General features: G+C 41.9%; 1 protein-coding gene across 1 annotated transcript; it reads right to left on the minus strand.

The window, feature by feature from the left end:
• Positions 1 to 1080: 1080 nt before the first annotated feature.
• LOC106580930 (A disintegrin and metalloproteinase with thrombospondin motifs 15) lies at positions 1081 to 25498 on the minus strand. The gene is made up of 8 exons (XM_014162489.2): positions 24055 to 25498; positions 17782 to 17914; positions 8938 to 9105; positions 8066 to 8349; positions 7650 to 7827; positions 6968 to 7143; positions 4163 to 4338; positions 1081 to 3384 (listed from the first exon to the last, which is right to left on the minus strand). The coding sequence occupies exons 1-8, from the start codon at positions 25030 to 25032 to the stop codon at positions 2607 to 2609; spliced, it is 2871 nt and encodes a 956-aa protein (XP_014017964.1). The 5' UTR covers positions 25033 to 25498; the 3' UTR covers positions 1081 to 2606.
• Positions 25499 to 25679: the final 181 nt, after the last annotated feature.

Below are 25679 nucleotides of genomic sequence, written 5' to 3' on the forward strand. Positions count from 1 at the left end.
CCTCCCTACAACGCCTGGGCATGCTCCTGATGAGGTGGCGGATGGTCTCCTGAGGGATCTCCTCCCAGACCTGGACTAAAGCATCCGCCAACTCCTGGACAGTCTGTGGTGCAACGTGGCGTTGGTGGATGGAGCGAGACATGATGTCCCAGATGTGCTCAATTGGATTCAGGTCTGGGGAACGGGCGGGCCAGTCCATAGCATCAATGTCTTCCTCTTGCAGGAACTGCTGACACACTCCAGCCACATGAGGTCTAGCATTGTCTTGCATTAGGAGGAACCCAGGGCCAACCGCACCAGTATATGGTCTCACAAGGGGTCTGAGGATCTCATCTCGGTACCTAATGGCAGTCAGGCTACCTCTGGCGAGCACATGGAGTGCTGTGCGGCCCCCCAAAGAAATGCCACCCCACACCATGACTGACCCACCGCCAAACCGGTCATGCTGGAGGATGTTGCAGGCAGCAGAACGTTCTCCACGGCGTCTCCAGACTGTCACGTCTGTCACATGTGCTCAGTGTGAACCTGCTTTCATCTGTGAAGAGCACAGGGCGCCAGTGGCGAATTTGCCAATCTTGGTGTTCTCTGGCAAATGCCAAACGTCCTGCACGGTGTTGGGCTGTAAGCACAACCCCCACCTGTGGACGTCGGGCCATCATACCACCCTCATGGAGTCTGTTTCTGACCGTTTGAGCAGACACATGCACATTTGTGGCCTGCTGGAGGTAATTTTGCAGGGCTCTGGCAGTGCTCCTCCTTGCACAAAGGCGGAGGTAGCGGTCCTGCTGCTGGGTTGTTGCCCTCCTACGGCCTCCTCCACGTCTCCTGATGTACTGGCCTGTCTCCTGATAGCGCCTCCATGCTCTGGACACTACGCTGGCAGACACAGCAATCCTTCTTGCCACAGCTCGCATTGATGTGCCATCCTGGATGAGCTGCACTACCTGAGCCACTTGTGTGGGTTGTAGACTCCATCTCATGCTACCACTAGAGTGAAAGCACCGCCAGCATTCAAAAGTGACCAAAACATCAGCCAGGAACCATAGGAACTGAGAAGTGGTCTGTGGTTACCACCTGCAGAACCACTCCTTTATTGGGGGTGTCTTGCTAATTGCCTATAATTTCCACCTGTTGTCTATTCCATTTGCACAACAGCATGTGAAATTTATTGTCAATCAGTGTTGCTTCCTAAGTGGACAGTTTGATTTCACAGAAGTGTGACTGACTTGGAGTTACATTGTGTTGTTTAAGTGTTCCCTTTATTTTTTTGAGCAGTATATATATGGTTTGTTTCTCTCAAAATATTTAATTGTTTGGCCAAATTTAAAGCTTTATTTTATCACCGAATTGATTAAAATCGATTCCTAATTGGTTTGATAATTGCCTATTGCTGGTAATCTTTTCAAGTGTATAGGATATTTCATTAACAAGTTTTCATTATCATCATATGAGAAATATTACTATTACTAACTGTTTAATCATGGAAACTGATAAAGGCATATTGTAGGGTTTTTAACAAGACCTTTTCAAATTGTTTTAGATTACAATTGTAATTTTTGACAAAAATGTTGTTGTTTTTTATATTGAACTTATGTCAATGTACCTAATACATTAACAATTAACAATATTAATAATACAATTCCATTGTAAATACCAAAATATAATTTGAAACTAGTGCATGGACGAAACATGTCTTATATTTTGCAGATACAGTACTGCACTTCACATTTCATTAAGATTATTATTGGAAAAATGGGGATGGTGAACTTCAGATGTCAGTAAATCAAGATAACAAACATCCTGCTCCAATGATAATCCAGTGACTGATTTGAAGTTGATTGAGTCTCTTGTGTCATATACAGTAAATAGTCTATAGACCTATATGGACTGTACCTAGACCAGCACTGTGTGTGCATGTGTGTTTTACTCTTTGTCTCACTAGAGGTAGACTGGCTGTGGCTGTGTCAAAAATGGTTGTTGCCTACTGCCAACTAAAATAATAAGCTATGTAGTAACCGTACTGCATACTATTTAGAACATACTGTTTAGTAAAATGTATGCAGTAATGAACAAATATCAACATACAAGGCTCCTCCATACCAAGATGGTGTCATCTAATGCATAGCTGGGTTGTCCCCGCCTTTCGTTTATTTTGGTACAGCCGTTCCCCTTTTCTGATCAGCTGTTGTCAAACTCACATGGATCTAATAAACACGAGAATCTTCTTCAATAGTGTGCAGTGAATTCATATTATATCAAAAGTCGAAAGAAGTATGGCATCCTGGCATTAAAAACACTCAATAATTGAAATTTCACATACAATAAAACGTTATATTTTCGCATACTCAAAAACCCTACTACTTAGGACACAAGTACTAGTATTTGGACACAGCCAGTAACTCCAACTCAACTGAAATGGTCCCACAGTTTGTACCTCTACCACTTTCTTTCCCTTAGCTGTTTCAAATACCATTTTGTCATCACAGTCCTCCACACCAATGCCATGCACTATGGGAGTCCGTCAGAACCTTATAGGACAGCGAATGGGTTTTCTTTTCAAGAGCATCACTGGAACAACACAAAGAGTCAGCAGGCATAGAACTTCTCTAACACGGCTGCACTGTGCAGAAATCTAGTTCCTGTGGCTTCTTCATACCAGCGCAGTGCTCTCTGGGTAGGTGCATGCCAGTCTGAGTGGTGCAACGCAGCGGCCGCCGTTTGAAGCCCCTCCCGCATGTCTTGGAGCATGACGACCACTGGCCTATGTCCCACATGGGACAGGGGTCCCCACATACCCTGGTGGCAGCCGGCCTCTGTAAGCTGTCACAGTCCGTGGCTGTTTTGCCCTCTGGGTCCGTACACTGAACCCGTCTACTCTGGAGCCCGTTCCCACAGGTCACTGTGCACTCTTCCCATGCCCCCGTCGACCACATGTTCGGGAGCCTGGACTTGTGCGACGGCCCCTTCAGCTCCACCTTGTTGCTGTCCATCAGGACGCTGTTCTGTGAGTGGCTCCTCCCCACTTTCTTCAAGATCTTCTCCTCCTTGTGGTGCTCCCGAGCCAGGTAGAAGGAGTATCGGACCCGGGGCGGGGTCATCTTCCCCACCGAGAGGACCTCCACGGTCAGGGCTTCCTGGAGAGGCCTGGTGGCCTGGAGGATCTCCACAGCACTAGTGGTGCCGCTGTAGCGCAGCAGGCTGCCCTTCACAATGATGTCCCGCTCCACCGCTGACACCACGTAGTTCCCGTTCAGAAGGTATTTGCCGTGTCGGTTCTTCACCGCTAGGTAGTTGTCGTCGTTAACCAAGGCCCTGTAGCCACGCTGTCGGATGTCGATGTTGGACGCTCCCACAGGCAACATCACCACAAAGTTGTAGCCATGTCTGAAAAAAGTATGGCGACATAAAGTATGGTGACATAAAGTACGGTGACATAAAGTATGGTGACACAAATTATGGTGACATAAAGTATGATGACAAAAGTATGATGACACAAAGTATGATGACACAAATTATGATGACATAAAGTATGATGACATAAAGTATGGTGGCATAAAGTATGGTGGCACAAAGTATGATGACACAAATTATGATGACACAAATTATGATGACATAAAGTATGATGACACAAAGTATGATGACATAAAGTATGGTGGCATAAAGTATGGTGGCATAAAGTATGATGCCACAAAGTATGATGACATAAAGTATGATGACAAAGTATGGTGGCATAAAGTATGATGACACAAAGTATGATGACATAAAGTATGGTGGCATAAAGTATGATGACATAAAGTATGGTGGCATAAAGTATGATGACACAAATTATGATGACATAAAGTATGGTGGCATGGTGGCATAAAGTATGGTGGCATAATGTATGATGGCACAAATTATGATGACATAAAGTATGATGACAAAGTATGATGACAAAGTATGATGAAAAAAAGTATGATGACATAAAGTATGGTTGGCATAAAGTATGATGACATAAATTATAATGACAAAGTATGGTGGCATAAAGTATGATGACATAAAGTATGGTGACAAAGTATGATGACATAAAGTATGGTGACAAAGTATGATGACATAAAGTATGGTGACATAAAGTAGGAGATTCTTGTATACATTGAGAACAGCATACTGTGTGCTGGTCACTTACATGGGTTTGGTGAACAATCCGGACACTTTCTTGCAGCTTTGGTTGTCCCCTCCACACACACCACACTTGTCATACTTCTTATTGGAGCTGAGCTTGCTGTCACAGCCCGCCTTGATACATTTCCCTTGGACACACACTGCAGAGGTGTCGGGAGAACAGGGTGTTCCATCAACAACCTGTAGGTGTGAGTAGATTTTGAGAAATATATTAGTGAGAGTGAGAGGAAGCGGGCGCGCGCGCGTGTGTGTGTGTGTGTGTGTGTGTGTGTGTGTGTGTGTGTGTGTGTGTGTGTGTGTGTGTGTGTGTGTGTGTGTGTGTGTGTGTGTGTGTGTGTGTGTGTGTGTGTGTGTGTGTGTGTGTGTGTGTGGGTGTGCGTGCAGGGCTTGACATGAACTTGTCCTTTGGAAAATATTATTTACTTGTCTGAAAGCTCAAGTCAAAAAATGGTCTGTAACACAATGCGCCAAAAATGTAACTGGAAATAGTGTTGTATGATGCATGGAACCACTTTACAAAATAAAATGTAGCATTATCATTATTATGCCTATTAGCACACAGAAAATCAGACAAAAATGTAGCCTACTGGCTTCTTTGCAGATTCAAGACTGTCTCAAAATACGACATTGCCCCTTTAAAGGACCAATGCAGCCCTTTTATAGCAATATCAAATCATTTCTGCTTAACAATTAAGGACCTTACTGTAACAGATTTCCACTAAAATGGGCAAAAGTCTCTTTTTAGCAATTTGCTAGGACTGTTTTGGAGTGGTCTAAGTGGGGATGGGAAAACTGAATACCAGCTGTTATTGGCAGGGAGGTTTGGAACTCTCTTTGTTATTGGTCTATTAACCAATTTATTGCATGGTGATGTCACCATGGAAAGCCGAAACTCCCGCCAATGCAAACCTGCTGATTAGATCGCATTTTCAACCAGCAACTATCAGGAAATAACACTGAGCAATTATTTTCACACTTTTACAGTGTTAGTTTTATCAGCTGATATAAAACAATGTAAAAATATAATGTTGACTGCACTGGGCCTTTAAGTCTCTTCTCAAGGATGATTGCAACATTAGGGTTACAATTACAACAAAATACTTTTTATGTCTTTATAAAATAATTTCCTAATTCAAAGAATCAGGTGGCAAATGGCTAAAAGACCACAAATGGATCCACACTTTCTATCCAGCAACTATCTGGACCATCTAAGGACAGCACAGCAAACAAGCAATACAAATATCAGAGTGCTCAAAGGGAAAGAGAGGTCTGGTATGTATTGATATAAAAGCTTGTTTCACTGCTTGGTTGGTTGGTTGGCTGTGTAAATACTTGCCGACATACAACAGCTGTAAACGACACAGTCTCTGCCTGCTGTTTCTCTCTCTCTCTCTCTCTCTCTCTCTCTCTCTCTCTCTCTCTCTCTCTCTCTCTCTCTCTCTCTCTCTCTCTCTCTCTCTCTCTCTCTCTCTCTCTCTCTCATTCTCTCTCTCACACATTCTCTCTCTTTCTCTCTCTCTCTTTGCCGTGACTGGTACCTCGGTTCTCTCTCACTCTACACCTCCCTATATCAGAGCTAGATACTGTAATCAAGCTTCTGACTGGCATTCTTCTTCACACAAAACATGACTTATGCCTTAGTTTGGTTACGATGGTTGTAGCCTACAACATTGCGCTTAACTCTTCATTGACAGTGCCACCTGTCATTAGATCACCAAATGTAAGACAGTGTTTGTTGGGTAACACTTCACTTGACACCCAGTGTCATAACACATTATGGCACGGTCATAACCATGTCATAATATGTCCTTACAGCTGACATAACTTGTCATAACCTGTCATAACATGGTCATAACACTGTCATGACATATATTTACACCTGTTGTGACCATATATTGTTTTATTTTATGTCTGGTTATGACACCTACATAAGAGTGTCAAAACCCACAAAACCTACCATTACCTTACACCATAGCCTATGTGTCAACAGTATGCTTATGGTTATATAATATCATTTTTAAAATATCATTGTCAGACATGCACCGACCCCAATGCTCTGTTGTTGTTGACTGGGATGAATGCAGGAGCAGATTTCAGGAGCAAGACAAGACACCCTGTTTGTGACTGATGACTGATATAAGGGCATGTACGTGATAGGCCTATCTGGCTTATATGATTATGACGGTCATAATGCTTCTTGACAGTGTCATAAAGTGTATTTTCTTTGATCAAGTAAAGTGACACAGTATAGTCATAATGCTTCATGACAGTGTCATAAAGTGTATTTTCTTAGTCCAAGTAAAGTGACACAGGATGGTCATAATGCTTCATGACATTGTCATAAAGTCTATTTTCTACGAGTTATTTAAAATATGATGAAAAAACATGACTGTTAAGAATTCATTACAACAACAACAAAGGATTTAAGAAACAAACTTTAAACGAAAGGAAACCTCTTGGCAGGGGAACAAACTAATTTGATTAAATGTGGGTTTTGAAACTCTTATGTAAGTGTCATAACCAGCCATTACATAACTAAATATATGTCACAACAGGTGTAAATATACGTGTCATGACAGTGTTATGACCATATTATGACAGGTTATGACAAGTTATGTCAGCTGTTATGACATATTATGACATGGTTATGACCGTGTCATAACGTGTTATGACACTGGGTGTCAAGTAAAGTGTTACCGTTTGTTGTTTGTTGGTGCAATCTGTTACTGCAGGTCAGGAGAAGTTTATTTCTCAACAGCCTTTCTCAACATTCTTCTGCAGGTTGCTACTGCAGTCTGCAGGTACTCACCTTTGGAGCAAGGACATAGAAGTAGCCTGTTCCATTGGCCCTGCAGATGAGCTTGCACTTGTCCTTGGGTGACACTCCAGAATATTTGGGGACCCACACCACAGACGCTGAGAGCCTATTGGTGTTGAGGCTGAATCCGTTGAACGCCTCGCACTGCTCCTCACGGAAGCTTTTGCCTATGGATTGTATGCTTATTAGTAACGTGGATCCATACGAGTACACATCTATACAAAAAAATGTGGGTCATCCTTTAATGAAGCAATGTATAAAGGCTTTATAGGACATACATAAAGTCTTCATGAGCACTACATACCCGCTTGACATAAAAAGTAAACGAATAAGATGTTTTATTGTCGGACAGGTGCACTGAAACATGTTGATTACATCTGGTACTTTGCCAAATGTGACATTACCTTTTGCGACTGTTCATATAACATAACATTTACTTATGAATGATTTCGGAAGCTTTTATATAAGCTTTATCAAGGACTTGTGTCTTTCTTTAACACGTCAAATTGTAATTTTAAAGTGGGACATTTGTTTCACACTCAGGTTCCATTTAGCATATTTTTACATATTAGCATGTGAGCAAATCTTATTTCTTGTGGTAAAGAAGCAAAATGCTTCCAGTTTCCAAAATCATTTCATTAAGGATTATTTAAAACTTCACAATGAGTTCTACCTGATTCTGGGCAGACGTCCAAATTGCAGGAGCGATACTTCACACGGAGTCCTTTGCAGTATTTCCCCCCATATTCTGGAACAGGGTTGTTACAATCTCTTTTGGCAAGCTGAACTCCTCCTCCACAGGTTCTGGAACATGACCCATACACACCCCACCTCCCCCATCCACCGTCCACCTGTAGGAGAACCACATACATTTAGAACCTGCAGTCTAAATGACATGTAGAACCTATAGTTACATTCTAGTATACATTTAGAAATAGAGGTTCCAGTACATATTGTTATTAAGATATAGATGTTTCATTGTTGTTAGATTGTGAAATCATTGTATTCATTGTGAGATCAGTCTCTATCAACATCTACATCAATAGTAATAACTAAGCAGATCAGAACACTGACAGTGAGTGTGCTCACCTTGGTCTTAGTGGTGTTGTTCTTGTCGGTGCACACCCCTTGGAAACAGAGCTTACTGTTGCCACAGCTGGTGCCATCGGCCCAGGGGAAATGACGTGTCTGACAGACCAGCTGGCCTCTGGCCTTGCCCGTGCACCACAGCTTGGAGCAGTGCTGCATGTAGGGACAGGGCTTGGAGCCCGTACCGAAGGCCAGCTCACACTGGCGGTGGAGGCTGTAGTTGGTGCCTGGGAGGCTTTCGGGCAGAGCCAGCAGTTTTTGGGGCTGATCCAGAAGACAGTCCCCTTTTTAAGAAAACAACCACAGTGTCAAGATATCAGCCGTGCAAAGCCAGCCAGGCTGAAGACAATTTTTATGGTTTATATCTGCTCAAGAGTGACAGGTGTTGTCGTAGGAAGCAATATCTCTGCACTGTTATTCAACATTCCCTTGCAGTTGAACAAAGCAGTCTTCACTCCTCTTAATCAGAGTATTTTTCAAGATTTGTAAACCATTACATAATCATATTTTCCAGCCCAAATAAGTTCAAATACCTGTGCAAAAAACCTGTGCAACATTAAACAAGCGTTGGAACTCTTTATACGTCAGTCAGCTAATGCAGACGTTGAACAGAGACAGTATTGGGAATGAGAGGCCCATGAACTCCAGTGCTATTACTGCTAATTGCATGACCTCGTTTAAGAACTCCAATAGTGAGAACTGTTTAGATTTGTTGCAAGGTTGAGAACAAAGTCTGATCTTTTTCAAAGGGGGGGGGAAATAGAGTATATACATTCGTATGACAGCTACAATTTACACAGGCAGAACTCACACACACACGCACATGCACGACAGCTGCAATTGACAGAGACCGAGCTGAGTGGCTGACTGACCGTGGCCTCTGTCCAGGAAGTCTGTAATGATGGCTGCGCTGCACACAGACCAGGGGTTGGCACGGTCGATCTGGATCAGCGTGGGGGACATCATGTGGTTGTCCTTGAGCTTCCCAAACACCTCCTTGCAGGCATTCACATTGTCATGGGGCATGTTGAAAACATGGCCTGAAGGACAGAAAAAAAAGCACAAGGAGGAAATATGACCAGGACGACTATAAAATCTGAAAAAATTGAATATTGGTTTGGGGGTACTAGGTTCATTTCATCATCATCTCATCATCATCATCATAATTTGAATCAGTGTCAATCATCATCAACCAACTCCAATAATGTTTTAATTCACGTGTCAAAAACCCGCAGGCAGAGGGTCTGCGGGTTTTTGCTCCTCCATTGTACTTGATTGATTAAATATGGACACTAATTAGAAAGGAACTCCCCTCACCTGGTTGTTTATGTCTTAATTGAAAGGAAAAAACAAAAACCCGCAGACACTTGGCCCTCCATGGAATGAGTTTGACACCCATGTACTAATTAGAGGATGATTTAAATAAGAGGAAAAATTACATCTCTGCTCAACAAGCCATTGAGACCTTGCTACTGTCGAGCGGTGGTTTGTTTGCAGATATTTCCACCTTTTATTAAGTTTGCTATGTCCATTTGTTTTGCGCAGCCTGCTGTAGCTCACGGTGCTAGCCTGGCCTAGTACCATTTGCTTATGTTTGTAATGAAGACCGCTGACAGTGGAACATAATCACAGATTCATTGGGACGAGAACAAGGAGACTCAAGGAGGTTCACTAGTCTTCTAGTGTTAGCATTGAGGCGGTGTGGCCTAGTAGGAGGTCCACTGTGTGCAGCTCACCCTGCATTAACATAAATAACATGACAATATCTACTTCTGCTAAGTTTCCCAGAAAAGCAAGGAAAACAAGCAAGCATCCCTACAAAAGTGCTCAAAATAGCCCACGTTAACAAGGTTCATTAAATGAATAACTTGCTAGAAACAGATGACATTTATATTCTGACTATCTCTGAAACTCACTTAGATTATACCTTTGATGATACAGTGGTAGCAATACAAGGTTATAACATTTAAGAAAATACAGAAATGCCAGTGGTGGGGGTGATGCTGTTTATATTCAGAACCACATTCCTGTAAAGCTTAGAGAGGACCTCATGTTAAATACTTATGAAGTAATATAGCTACAGGCTCATCTGCCTCATCTAAAGTCCATTCTTGTGGGAAGCTGCTATAGACCACCAAGTGCTAACAGTCAGTATCTTGATAACATGTGTGAAATGCTTGATAATGTATGTGATATCAACAGAGAGGTATAGTTTCTGGGTGATTTAAATATTGACTGGCTTTCGTCAAGCTGCCCACTCAAGAAAAAGCTTCAAACTGTAAGGTTGACTGATAACCTGAACCAGGTTGCAGGCACTGGTTACAGTTTGAAGATTTTTCTTGAGTGGGCAGCTTGACGAAAGCCAGTCAATATTTAAATCAACATGTATTGATCACATCATTACTAATGCTGGAGAAATGTGCTTGAAAGCAGTATCTAGATCCATCAGATGTAGTGATCACAATATAGTAGCCATATCTAGGAAAACCAAAGTTCCAAAGGCTGGGACTAATATATAGGTTATAAGAGGTCATACAATAAGTTTTGTAGCGATTCCTATGTTGTTGATGAACAAAAATATTTGTTGGTCCATGGTGTGTAATGAGAAGCAAACAGACGCTGCACTTGACACATTTATGAAATTGCTTATCCCAGTTACTAATAAGCATGCACCCATTAAGAAAATGACTGTAAAAAGTAAAAACTGTTAAATCCTGGTGGATTGATGAGGAATTGAAAAATTGTATGGTTGAGATGGATGAGGAAAAATGAATGGCAAATAAGTCTGCCTGCACAACCGATTGGCAAACGTACTGCAAATTGAGAAATCATGTAACTAAATTTAATAAAAAGAAGAAGAAACTACACTATGAAACAAAGACAAATGACGTAAAGAATGGCAGTAAAAAACTTTGGAGCACATTCAATGACATTTTTTGAAAAAAGGCAACTCAGCTCCATCATTCATTGAATCAGATGGCTCATTCATCCCAAAACCGACTAATATTGCCTACTACTTTAATGAATTTTTCATTGGCAAGATTAGCAAATTTAGGCATGACAAGCCAGCAACAAACGCTGACACTACACAAGTATATCTGACCAAATTATGAAAGACACGCATTGTCATTTTTTATTCTGTAAAGTGAGTGTGGAAGAAGTAAAAAATCATTGTTGTGTATCAACAATGACAAGCCACCGGGGTCTGACAACTTGGATGGAAAATTACTGAGGATAATAGCGGACAATATTGCCACTCCTATTTGCCAGTTTTAACATTTTTGCCTACTAGAAAGTGTGGGCCCTCAGACCCGGAGGGAAGCAAAAGTCATTCCGCTACCTAAGAATAGTAAAGCCCCCTTTACTGGCTCAAATAGCCAACCAATCAGCCAGTTAACAATCCTTAGAAATGTTTTGGATTTTTTTTTTGACCAGATACAATGCTGTTTTATAGTAAATAAATTGACAACAGACTTTCAGCACACTTATAGGAAAGGACATTCAATAAGCGCAGCACTTACACAAATGACTGATGATTGCCTGAGAGAAATTGATGATAAAAAGATTGTGTTTTGTTAGACTTCAGTGAGGATTTTGAAATTATCGATCATAGTCTGCTGCTGGAATGGCTTTACATCCCCTACTATATTTTGGATAAAGAGCTACCTGTCTAACAGAACACATAGGGTGTTCTTCAATGGAACCCTCTTCAACATAATCCAGGTCAAATCAGGAATTCCCCAGGGAAGCTGTCTAGGCCACTTACTTTTTTCAATCTTTACTGAGTAAAGCCAGTGTGTCTATGTATGCGGATGACTCAACACTATACACGTCAGCCACTACAGCGATTGAAATGACTGCAACACTTAACAAAGAGCTGCAGTCAGCTTCAGAATGGGTGGCACGGAACAAGTTATTCCTAAATATTTCAAAAACTAAAAACTTTGTATTTGGGACAAATCATTCACTAAACACTAAACCTCAACTACATCTTGTAATAAATCATGTGGAAATGTAGCAAGTTGAAGTGACTAAACTGGTTGGAGTAACTGTAATGGTCAAAACATATTGATACAACAGAAGTCTGGGGAGAAGTCTGTCCATAATAAAGTGCTACTCTACCTTCTTAACAGCACTATCAACAAGGCAGGTTCTACAGGCTCTAGTTTTGTCGCACCTGGACTGCTGTTCAGTCGTGTGGTCAGTTGCCACAAAGAGGAACTTAGGAAAGTTGCAATTGGCTCAGAACAGGGCAGCACGGCTGGCCCTTGGACTTACACAGAGAGAAAACATCAGTAATATGCATGTAAATCTCTCCTGGCTCAAAGTGGAGGAGAGATTGACTTCATCACTACTTATATTTGTGAGAGGTATTGACATGTTGAATGCACCGAGCTGTCTGTTTGAACTACTGGCACACAGCTTGGACACCCATGCATACCCCACAAGACATGCCACCAGAGGTCTCTTCACAGTACCCAAGTCCAGAGCAGACTATGGGAGGCGCACAGTACTACATAGAGCCATGACTACATGGAACTCTATTCCACAACAGGTAACAGATGCAAGCAGTAGAATCAAATTTAAAAAACAGATAGAAACACATCTTATGGAACAGCAGGGACTGTGAAGCAACACAAACATAGGCACAGACACATGTACACACACACATGATAACATACACACTATACAAACACTTACACCTGGATTTTGTGTTGTAGATATGTGGTAGTGGAGTAGAGGCCTGAGGGGCACACACTTAGTGTGTTGTGAAATCTGTTCTGAATGTATTAGAATGTTTTTGAAATTGTATAACTACCTTAATTTTGCCAGACCCCAGGAAGAGCAGGTGCTGCATTCAGCAGCTAATGGGGATCCATAATAAATACGAATTCTTCACTGCAACTGTTCATGGCAGGACACTTGTGACTAATGTTTGATCCCCCATCTCTTCAAACTCATATAGTCTACATACTATTGTAGGGCTAGTATGTATATTATACACTATGTTGTGAAATGTCATGTAGTCACTTGAACTCCATCCATTCCACTCCCAATATCAAACCAACCACTTTTCCCAATGCTGTCATAGATTATGAAGTATAATACTCACAGACAGTAGAAGTAAAATAACAATTTTCTTTGATGGGGAAAAAAAAGAAAACAGTTAGATGTTGTTGGAAACAAAGTCCTCAGTACCAAGTCATCACATCCCACACGGAAATTACGACTTCACAAATGGATGTAAAATATGACAGGGTCCTTTTTGAAAGGAAATTGTATAATTAGTTAATAGACGTGTGCACCTTAAACCAGTGCCTCTCAATGGGGCCTCACATCTGCTATTACTTCCCCATGTGTTTTCAGGCTTTACTCCCTTCACAGCCCCACATGGATGACTGAAAACACTTGATCGTAACTGTCACTTGTCTCATTAATAATACCAGCCTTGACAAAAATGGCTTCAGTGGTAACGAGACCGTTGGACAGAATGACACCCATTTCATTGGATCAAAGGAAGAAGGCGAGAAAAGTTCAAGAGTTTTCAACAGGCCTTAGTCCTTTGTTCCCCATTCCATGTCTGACAGATTAGAAATGGTAATCAAATGATGCACGTGGGGATGACCAAATGACATCATCAACACCTATCATCTTTTGTTCAAGACATGCATAATGCCTACAAGTTCACTCTGGCATTAACATAATCAACATACAAGTCTATTTGGGCATTGACATATTATTTATTAGCTGTGAACATCGAAGACGATGAGGTGCCTGATGAAGAGCTCCGTGGTCTGTTTGTCAGATGTCTCTACCTCCCTGCCTGGCTGTTCCATCTATGCTCCCTCCTCTCAAGCTACTACATTATGAACCTCCTATCATCTAAAGCTGTGGGAGACGAACACCCAAGAACTGCCAGATCCCTACATTTGTTTTGTAAATGTTTTTGTTTGTTTTGTTTTTGAAGCGACTTTGATTCTACTTGTATTGAAAAGCGCTATATAAAATAAATATTTTATTATTATTATTGTTTTTATTATTTAGTCTTCACAGGCTATCTAGAACCAGTAAAGGTTCTTTGGCTGTCCCCAAAGATCAAATCACCACGATGTCACAATAGCAAGTCAATTTAATTCTGGTTTGTAAATACCGAGTTCTGTGTATGGTTGGTTCTCTGCATGGCTCTATTCTGTATTTAGAAATCAGTATTGTATAATGTAATTGACAGTATGGTAGGGGGCCAGTAAAATTGTCGCTATTTTCACAAATGGAACATGTTCAAATGCTCAGATCTTAATACCCTTTGGTATTAAATTGCCTGGACCAATATATAAAAATAGAGGGCCAGGTAGCCTAGTCAATAACCAAAAAGTTACTAGTTTGAAACCCCAAGCCAACAAGGTGAAAGATCTGTCGATCTGCCCTTCAGCAAGGCAATGAAGCACGGTCAAAAATGGCTGATCCCTGACCGTGACCCCACTCTCCAAAGGTATCACAGGGGGAGTTGGAATGTATAAAAAACACACGTGTACAAGTTACCCTCTTGTACATGCAGTAAAACAGGACAAATATAAGCACCCCTATTTGAGTATATGCAGTATTATAAGCAGAGTCACTGTAGAGTGAGTCATTTTACAGTGTTTTTCCTCTTTCTCAGATTTTAAACATGTTCTAATCTTAATAATTGTTGGTATATAGATGGTCCGAACCTTATATAAAACAATATAAAATAAATCCACACACTGTCTCTCACACACACACTCCTAGAGTATATTATACAGTATAAGAAATTCCATTGTAAGTCAATGGAGAATGAGGCCTGCTACAGCATTCTCCCTCTTTCTCTCCCTCTCTCAAAAGCACACGTGTACACAAATACCACAGATTTTCACACACACACGGGTGTGAATGGATGTCTCATGGGAGGGTGGGGTATGCGAAATGAGTCATCTTTGTGCATGTTCTGACCCCTTCTACAATGTGCAGACATATTTGGAAGGTGTCATTCAAATCAAAAAGGGTGCAGTCCAAAAGTGATTACATTCATAATATGAACGACCCACACTTATTCCACAGCAAAAGGGTAAAAATAACAATTCTACAGTTTCCACAAATCAATGAAACCAGTTATGACATCAGACTAACTAAGATTAGCTTCAAAGATCTGTATTTGTAGATACATTCAGAATGGTTTGGCTTTCCCACCCGGTGTTGTTTGTTGGTGTGTGTGTGTCTGTGTGCACACATGGGTGTGCAAGCGTGTTCGTATGTCACATGTGTGCTTGTGAGAGATGGAGAGAAAGAGGGAGAATAATGTAGCAGGTCTCACTCTCCATTGACTTATATTGGATTTGCTTATACTGTATAATGTACTCTAGGAGTGTGTGTGAGTGTGTGAGGATTGCTTTAGATATTGTTTATACAGTAGATACGGTGCCTTCGGAAAGTATTCAGACCCCATGACTTTTTCCACATTGAGCTCAGGTGCATCCTGTTTCCATTGATCATCCGTGAGATGTTTCTACAACTTGATTGGAGTCCACCTGTGGTAAATTCAATTAATTGGACATGATTTGGAAAGGCACACACCTGTCTATATAAGGTCCCACAGTTGACTGTGCATGTCAGAAAAAAAGCCATGAGGTCGAAAGAATTGTCTTGAGGCACAGATCTGGGTAAGGGCACCAAAAAATGTCTGCAGCATTGAGGTCCCCAAGAACACAGTGGCCTCCATCAATCTTAAATGGAAGAAGTTTGGAACCACCAAGACTCTTCCTAGAGCTGGTCGCCAGGCCAAACTGAGCAATCGGGAAAGAAGGGCCTTGGTCAGGGAGATGACCAAGAACCCGGTGGTCACTCTGAGAGCTCCAGAGTTCCTCTGTGGAGATGGGAGAACCTTCCAGAAGGACAACCATCTCTGCAGCACACCACCAATCAAGCTTTTATGGTAGAGTGGCCAGACGGAAGCCATTCCTCAGTAAAAGGCACATGACAGCCTGTTTGGAGTTTGCCAAAAGGCACCTAAAGACTCTCAGACCATGAGAAACAAGATTCTCTGGTCTGATGAAACCAAGATTGAACTCTATGGCCTGAATGCCAGGCGTCACGTCTGGAGAAACCGTGCACTATCCTTACGGTGAAGCATGGCGGTGGTAGCATCTTGCTGTGGGGATGTTTTCAGCAGCAGGGACTGGGAGTCTAGTCAGGATTTGGCGAAAGATGAACGGAGCAAAGTACAGAGAGATCCTTGATGAAAACCTGCTCCACAGCACTCTGGACCTCAGACTGGTGAGAAGGTTCACCTTACAACAGGACAACAACCCTAAGCACCCAGACAAGACAACGCAGGAGTGGCTTCGGGACAAGTTTCTGAATGTGCTTGAGTGGCCCAGCCAGAATCCAGACTTGAACTCGATCATACATCTCTGGAGAGACCTGAAAATAGCTGTGCAGCAACGCTCCCCATCCAACCTGACAGAGCTTGAGAGGATCTGCAGAGAAAAATGGGAGAAAGTCCCCCAAATACAGGTGTGCCAAGCTTGAAGCATCATACCCAAGAAGACTCAAGGCTGTAATTGCTGCCAAATGTGCTTCCACAAAGTACTGAGTAAAGGGTTTGAATACTTATGTAAATGTGATATTTCCATTTTGAATTATTTATACATTTGCAAACATTTCCAAAAACCTGTTTTTGTTTTGTCATTATGGGGTATTGTGTTTCGATTGATGAGGAAAAACATTAATTTAATACATTTTAGAATAAGGCTGTAACGTAACAAAATGTGTAAAAAGTCAAGGTGTCTGAATACTTTCCGAATGCACTGTATATACACACCTTCCTAATATTAAGTTGCACCCCCTTTTGCCCTCAGAACATCCTCAATTTATCGAAGCATGGACTTTACAAGGTGTAAAAAGTGTTCAAGGTTGCTGACCCATAGTTGTGTCAAGTTGGCTGGATGTCCTTTGGGTGGTGGACCATTCTTGATACACATGGTAAACTGTTGAGCATGAGAAACCCAGCAGCGTTGCAGTTCTTAAAAATCCTTCTTTAACCGATTTCCTCCCCTTCATCTACACTGATTGAAGTGGATACACCAAGTGACATCAATAAGGGATCTTAGCTTTCACCTGAATTCACCTGGTCAGTCTATGTCATAGTACAATAAAAACTGACATTGTAGACAAACGCTTTGGCGGAAATTAGATTTTGTCGATCAGTAAGCTCAGATGGCAAGTGTACCAAATTAAATGTTACATTTCCGTTATGGACATGCATGGGTTAATAACAAGAGAGTAGTGTTGATGATTTTAGAAACATTTTAGAAAATTGAGTATATCCATTATTCATTAGATAGTCCCCAATGGTCTGCATATTGTTTCCTATGCGTTATTCAGTCTAGCTTTACGACGCTCACAACCTGGAACTAAAAGAACAGCTTTGTTTATACACATTCTGATTTGGTCTATAGGAGAACCCTTTGAAGAACCACTTTTGGTTCTTGGTAAAACCCTTTTGGTGCCAGGTAGATCACTTTTTGGATCCATGTAGAACCCTTTCCACAGAGGGTTCTACATGGAACCCAAAAGGGTTCTACCTGGAACCCAAAATGGCTCTCCTATGGGGATAGCCGAAGAACCCTTTTGGAACCCTTTTTTCTAAGAGTGTTCTGGTAGATACCGATAATACACAAGTTAGAGTGATCTTCACTCACCCAATTCATGAGCAGTGGTGAAGGCCGAAGGGAGACCGTCATCCTCGATGACAGAGCAGCTTCTCTTGGGATCACACATAGTGCCCACGTCTGCCATGCCTAAGGTGTCACAGGTAGTGGCTCCACACAAGTCCTGTTGCAGGAAACAAATTACATGTAATCATCTGGACAATGTGTGTAGGTGTGTAATTTAATTTGTCTTGTGTGTGTGTGTGTTGTTATTTCATTGCATATCCACCATCTTTTAGTAGATATTTAAACAGAAAACACTAACAATCCGGTCCATTGTTCTGGTTAGGCCCATTTTTTTTTATATCTCTCTCCCTCTCTCAATCTGGCCCAGTGAACTAACCCTTTAATCCACAAGATGCTTAGGGAATGTTACAGCTGTCAGAGAAGAACAATTACACTGCCACGTGCCAAGAGGTCGAGCTGACAATGGAACTGTTAAAAATGTATTGTACTTGACCATTGTACAATGCTTTCAAACACAAGCTTATTTGATTTGAGTCTGAGAATTATTATCTGATATAACTACATTGTTCATACAAGCACATTAACACCATACCTCTAGCCTATGATATTAAATTAAATAACCCCCTCCCCCAATAAAGTGAATAAACACACTTCAAGGTAATGGTATAGGTCAAGGCATCTTCACCATATAAGTGGGATCATTTTACACCACTTTGATCACAGTTGGACAGATTCAGTCTCAGAATTAAGTGTTATGCACTCGAAGAGAACCAATGCATTAGATTGCTCCCAGCCAAGCAAGGCTTAATGGAAAACAGACAGACTGGCTGAATCCAGGCTGAGAGGCAGGACTAAAGGCTCACAGCTGGAAGTGAGTGGATCATCACAGAGAAATGGATACTTCCCATTCCACCATTGGAGTGTGTCAAATCCTAGCTCTGGTCCAGGCGTTAGTGCAAATGCTGAGCCTTCCATTAGCAAGCTGTGCTGAATTCCTGGACCAGAGCTAGTGAAACCCCTGCCTGGCCTGATCTACCTGTGGCATTTCTAAACTCAGTGGCATGGTGCTAACATGGGTTGGGATCATCGTTGAGTGCTAACGCCCGAGAATCCGCTGTTTGGAGAATATATTGGCACAGGTGTTGTTAGGCCCGAGACAAAGTCTAACGCCGGGAAACCGTGCCAATATATCCTCCAAACACCGGCTTTGAGGGCATTATCACTTTTATACGTGTTACCAACATATTCAAATCATTTACATATTTTCATTAAAAACATTATTTGGATTAATTTATTCATACCATTTCATCCTTCCACAAGATATAGTCCCGACACAAATCCATGGTTGCTAGAGACGCGACCCAGTCGTTCAGTCTTTTTGTTCTGTATCTATGGACAGTCGTTTGTTTTAAATGTTCCATCGCCATACTGGCTGGCAACGTTCTTATCTCTTGCTTGCTAGCTAGCCAACTATGGCTAATTTACAGTCACGTCAAAAAGTGCAGCCAGAATAACAGCAAAGTAGCTGCATTTGCATTGGTTTAAGCTGTTTTCTAGTGACATTTATTTGGATACATCCATAACAATGAGCTAATGAGGGGGATTTCGCCTGGCATAGAAAATGTGCTCACTCATCAGGACACTGTTGTTCAGAGGAGCTAGCCAACAACACAGCTACAGTAACACGATCGCGTCAAACTGAAGCTGGAAAGACTGCAAATTAGCTGCATTTCGTTTTAACTTTTTTCTATCCATTTTTTTTGTATATATATCCATAAAAATGATGCCAGTTGATTCATGATTTCGACTAGCTGAGAAACACTGCATGCCTGTCTGTGTCGTCCCGACACGTTCATTACTATGGGACAGCAGGAGATCGAATTTTAATATTGAAACAATGTTGTAAATGTTGGAGAGACAAACAGCAAGGTTTATACAAATCTCTGCTGTTGAAAACGAAACGTTAGTCTAAAATAAATGTGAGATAATGTCTATATGCTTTTTATAGTGGAGATCAAGTTTATAAATTGCCTGGCTGGGCTGATGAGACAGTAGGCAGCCAGATGAAACAGAGTAAATAGGCATTTTAACTCATAGATTTAGCCTGTGGCAATTTGTGGAATAGACACCAGCTGGAATGCTGTTTTAACCAATCAGCATTCAGGATTAGACCCACCCGTTGTATAAAGAATGATAGAGGCCTCTAGTGGCCAAAAGGCAGTTTTAGCATGGGCAGTGCAATTGAGGGCTTCCACCGTGCTTCCGCCCAGTGGCGACCCGTCATTTGTTTCGAGCCCCACCTGTTTTGCATGTTATTTTGGCATTAATAATACGTGTCACATATCAGCTTGACATCAAATCATGTTTTATCTACAGTAGCTTTGATTGGACTGATCATGTCAACATCATACTTTCAAAATCTTAGCTAGCAGTCATCATCATGAATCATGTCGACAATCTACTGGCAAATCCTTTTCAATCATTGTCATACGAAGAGAAATAATTAAGAGAAATTATAGATAAAATGTATAGGTGCTCATCGGCCATTGCCATAAACATTACACAACAAGTTGGAAATTGCAAATTCAACAATGAGTGGTTTGGAAGGAATCAGTGGATAACTGCAAGCATTGCAAAGCAATCACTAGCCTGCTATTCAGTGGAATGGGTGTGTGGTCCCAAGTCTGGGTTTAAGGGTCTCCTTTCCAAGCTTAAAAGGATAAACATTCAACATTGGCCATGCTGTTAATCCAGCATGACTTCTGACGCGCTCAAAACAACAGGAATCTCAGAACTGGGAAATCTGACTTCAGTGCGTTGAAGACAACTAGGAACTTGAAATAAAACAAGCTCCGACTGAGAAAATACGCTTTGAACGGTCATCCAACTCGGAATTGCAAGTCGAGAACTCAGGCCTCATTTAGAGCTTCGACCTGAAGATCACTGACGTCATCATGATTCAACCTTGTTTTTCCTCGACTTCCCATTGAAAGCACCATCAATCCAGAGAATGCCAGACTTTTATGACAAAGTTTGATGACAAAACTTGCCCAAGAACGACCGCCACGCCACCTTCCTGTTCAAGTGAGCACAGCACAACAAGGTTTGTCCGAAAATGATTGTATGCTGCTGCATAAAATATGTAATATACAGTACCAGAGAGATATGTCTACTGTAGCTAAGAAAGTAATACTAAGTGTATGTTGTGTAGTAAGCTGTTAGCTGTTGCTGGTGCACATATAGCCTATAGCCTGTTTTAGAGAAATGTCATCATCGAATATTGTAAAAGCTTTCATTGTCTGCTTATATGCCCCCTTAATTTATCCTTTGGTTCTGACTTGGTGTACAGGGAGAATAATGTAAGAATGGCCCATGTTCTGAATTAACAGGGGTACCTTGTTAAAAGTCAATTTGTGGAATTTCTTTCCTTCTTAATCCGTTTGAGCCAATCAGTTGTGTTGTGACAAGGTAGGGGTGGTATACAGAAGATAGCCTATTTGGTAAAAGACCGAGTCCATAATATGGCAAAAACAGCTCAAATAAGCAAAGAGAAACGACAGTCCATCATTATTTTAAGACATGAAGGTCAGTCAATCTGGAAAATGTCAAGAACTTTGAACGTTTCTTCAAGAGCAGTCGCAAAAACCATCAAGCGCTATGATGAAACTGGCTGTCATGAGGACCGCCACAGGAAAGGAAGACTCAGAGTTACCTCTGCTGCAGAGGATAAGTTCATTACAGTTACCAGCCTCAGAAATTGCAGCCCAAATAAATGCGTCACAGAGTTCAAGTAACAGACACATCTCAACATCAACTGTTCAGAGGAGACTACGTGAATCAGGCCTTCATGGTTGAATTGCTGCAAAGAAACCACTACTAAAGGACACAATTAATAAGAAGAGACTTGCTTGGGCCAAGAAACATGAGCATTGGACATTAGACTGGTGGAAATCTGTCCTTTGGTTTGATAAGGGCAAATTTGAGATTTTTGGTTCCAACTGCTGTGTCTTTGTGAGATGCAGAGTAGGTGAACGGATGATCTCTGCATCTGTGGTTCTCACCGTGAAGCATGGAGGAGGAGGTATGATGGTGTGGGATTGCATTGCTGGTGACACTGTCTTGAGAGAATGCCAAGAGTGGCCAAAGTTATCATCAAGACAAAGTGTGGCTACTTTGAAGAATTTGTTTAACACTTTTTTTAGTTACTACATGATTCCATATGTGTTATTTCATAGTTGTGATGTCTTCACTATTGTTCTACAATGTAGAAAATAGTAAAGATAAAGAAAAACCCTTGAATGAGTAGGTGTGTCCAAACTTTTGACTGGTACTGTATATTTTTTTTAAGGCATTAAATAAGGCTGAATGAAGTGTTTCGCTGCCAGAAAAGCCTCCGCTGATAGCCAGGTGTAGCAGTGGTAAGATGTTGGGACTCTGCTGTTGAGACAGCTTTATGTAGGCCCTAACAGTTTGTGGGCACCGTTTGTCACCGTTATAGTGCAATTAATGTATTGTTTAGTGTTGTGTTGTGTAGTGGCTTTGCTGGCATGTATACAGTTTTTTCACTTTGTCCCACCAAAATGTACATGCTAAAATTGCCACTGCTTCCGCCAATTTAAAGTAGTCAAAGTAGTCAAATGGGTGGGGATTCCTATGGGTTGTAGCCTCAATGGCGCTGCCCATGCTGTCACAGACGCTATAATGGCACAGATATAAAGCTGAGTTCTCTATCTATCTCTATGGTTGGACGTGGTCTTCCTGTCAGGGTTGGTGCCCCCCCTTGGGCTGTGCCGTGGCGGAGATCTTTGTGGGCTATACTCGGCCTTGTCCCGGGATGGTATGTTGGTGGTTGGAGATATCCCTACAGTGGTGTGGAGGCTGTGCTTTGGCAAAGTGGGTGGGGTTATATCCTACCTGTTTGGCTCTGTCCGGGGGTTTCATCGGATGGTGCCACAGTGTCTCCTGACCCCTCCTGTCTCAGCCTCCAGTATTTATGCTGCAGTAGTTTATGTGTCGGGGGGCTAGGGTCAGTCTGTCACATCTGGAGTATTTCTCTTGTCTTTTCCGGTGTCCTGTGTGAATTTAAATATGCTCTCTCTAATTCTCTCTTTCTCTTTCTTTCTTTCTCTCTCTCGGAGGACCTGAGCCCTAGGACCATGCCTCAGGACTACCTGGCTTGATGACTCCTTGCTGTCCCCAGTTCACCTGGCCGTGCTGCTGCTCCAGTTCCAACTGTTCTGCCTGCAGCTATGGAACCCTGACCTGTTCACCGGACGTGCTACCTGTCCCAGACCTGTTGTCCCAGACCTGCTGGAACCCTGACCTATTCACCGGACGTGCTACTTGTCCCAGACCTGCTGTTTTCAACTCTCTAGAGACAGCAGGAGGAGTCGAGATACTCTCAAAGATCGGCTATGAAAAAGCCAACTGATACTTACTCTTGTGTTACTGATTTGTTGCACCCTCGACAACTACTATGATTATTATTATTTGACAATGCTGGTCATTTATGAACATTTGAACATCTAGGCCATGTGCTGTTATAATCTCCACCCGGCACAGCCAGAAGAGGACTGGCCACCCCTCATAGCCTGGTTTCTCTCTAGGTTTCTTCCTAGGTTTTGGCCTTTCTAGGGAGTTTTTCCTAGCCACCGTGCTTCTACACCTGCATTGCTTGCTGTTTGGGGTTTTAGGCTGGGTTTCTGTACAGCACTTTGACATATCAGCTGATGTAAGAAGGGCTATATAAATAAATTTGATTTGATTTGTTGGGATGGAAAAATAGGTGACTGGCTAGACACACATTCTGAAAGATGTGCTACAGTCGTTGTTCATATGGTTAATTTTGTTCCATGAGCATGTTTTTTGGCTCAGTGATCACGATTGTGGGGGCCTTTATGCTAAATGTTTTGCAATGTGATTCATGATAGGAAAAAGGAGGTGGACTTTTAAGATGTGAAGACAGATGTGTTGCTTTTCAGCTGTGCAGTTGCAAGCAATGTTTTCATTTTTTTTCTCGTAGAGATGCATAGAGTAAAAATTGGAATTGGAAGTGGAATTTTAATTTACTTCCTTAACTGAAAAGGAATTGACACCCAAACCCTACCTTGTCTCAGCATTATCGGGCTGCATGTAACACACAGGGATGTGTCTATAAAAGAGCATTTAGTATTGCATTTGGAGATAATGTATTGGGTGACAATGAGATAATAATAAAAAATTGAAATAACTGATGATTGCATGGAAGCTAATCTGCAAGCAAACATTGACACCTGGCTGCAGCTCACCACACCTTACCTGTTTGGTGAATAGGATTGCAGTGTCCCAGTATTCAGGGTGCTTGTCATTGTATTTGTTTACATTTTTCTGCCAAGAACAGAAACTGCGCAGAGTGAGGGCAGCATTGGTGGAAACCTTGGGTCCTTTCTCTGTTTCGTTGATCACCATGAAGCCCACTACCACTATGTTTATGGAGTTCATGATGCTGGGGTGCTTGTAAAGCCTTGCAGCAACAGACATCAGGGTCAACAGGTAATGTTTCAAGTCGTCCCCGTGGAATTTGGCCATAGACTCATCAGCCACGACAAGAACCTCCACAAACCTAGGGATGGAGGCAAACCTTTTGGATCTACCCAGGCTCTTCAATACAGTTTCAGTCAGGCTGTCCATCTCCAGTCCTTTCATGCGTTTATATTTCTCAAAAGACCCTGAAAGTTTTTGGGTGAAACCAGGTTCTACTCCACATCTGTTCGTGGTGGAATTGCCGCTGGAGTCTCTGTCGCGTCCCCGGCGGCGTATGACATGGGTTCTTCTCTCAGTATTCACTGTATGTCCTCCTCCGGCCCTTTCGCTCCCAAGTGGATTGATGAAATATTCCATGCCCTGGTAAGAAAAGGCACCTTGTAAGCCTTTGCACAGGCTCAGCGCAGCATACGATTCCTGGTCTGCATTGACATCACCAGAGTAGAAGCAGTGGTTCAGGTCTGTGGTTGCAGAGGAAGTTGATGCTAAGGAGCCGCTGTGAGGAGTGATGTTGTGCGCAATAAATGTAGAATCCGGTAAAAGGTTTAGATAACATTCTTGCCTGAAAGCAGTAATTTTAAAAACAACTAGCTGGTCATTCATTCTCCCCTCCGTCTGTCGAATAGTATGTCTTTCCAAATGTTGATGATCTAATCGAACAGGTACGCAAAAATCTATTTCCATGCAATAATTCAATTTAGCATATAATAGGACATCCATAAAAATAAACAGTGAGCCAATAAACATAGACATCTTTGTAATACAAAAACGATTATTTATCGATAAATCCGCCACTGTCCTTGGTGATACCACGTCTGCATGTGAAGTTGATAATCCAGTGCGCTGTGTCACAGAGCGCAGTTGAGCGTCCTCAAAGGATGAAAGACCAAAAGATGTGATCGATTCCCATCTTTAACCAGACTATTGAGCCCAGCCTGCTCTTTGGACTTTGTGAGTTTGACTCTGGAGTCATGTTCATAAACACTGAGAACTGTCAACGGAAATTCGGGGAGGTGCTGGGAAAAGCTCGTTGAACATAGTCTACCCCTTTGGTTTATGCTTTAAACCGCAGCCACTTGTAGCGCTCTAAATATTATTATCACATGTGGCAAGAGCTGAACTGTCTCGTCCCACTATCGGAACCAAAAGTGCGTCTCTGACGCAATAGGTTGAACACTCATCACCTACCACAAAAGTACAGTTTTGGTTTAAAAAAAAAATCTTCAGACCAATTGTACAGTGTGAGTTATAGATTCAGGTGAAACTAATATGACTTAATCCGGCATAACTAATCGATTAATTAAACTATAATATTTTACAAACGAATTATCGTACAGGGTAACTAGGCTTAATGACCTAACAGTTCAAACTCCATGCGTAATGCAAGTACACCCAAGATT

Source organism: Salmo salar, chromosome ssa20 (genome assembly GCF_905237065.1).
Source record: "Salmo salar chromosome ssa20, Ssal_v3.1, whole genome shotgun sequence".
Taxonomy (NCBI): domain Eukaryota; kingdom Metazoa; phylum Chordata; class Actinopteri; order Salmoniformes; family Salmonidae; genus Salmo; species Salmo salar.

Bases quoted from the DNA above. Each gene is read 5' to 3' on its own strand.
- LOC106580930 (XM_014162489.2), bottom strand. From the start codon at position 25,032: ATGTCTATGTTTATTGGCTCACTGTTTATTTTTATGGATGTCCTATTA. The intron at 8,350-8,937 runs GTCAGTCAGCCA...TTTCTTAAAAAG, and splicing joins CTTCCTGGACAGAGGCCACG to GGGACTGTCTTCTGGATCAG. The intron at 4,339-6,967 runs GTGAGTACCTGC...TCACACCTACAG, and splicing joins TCTATGTCCTTGCTCCAAAG to GTTGTTGATGGAACACCCTG.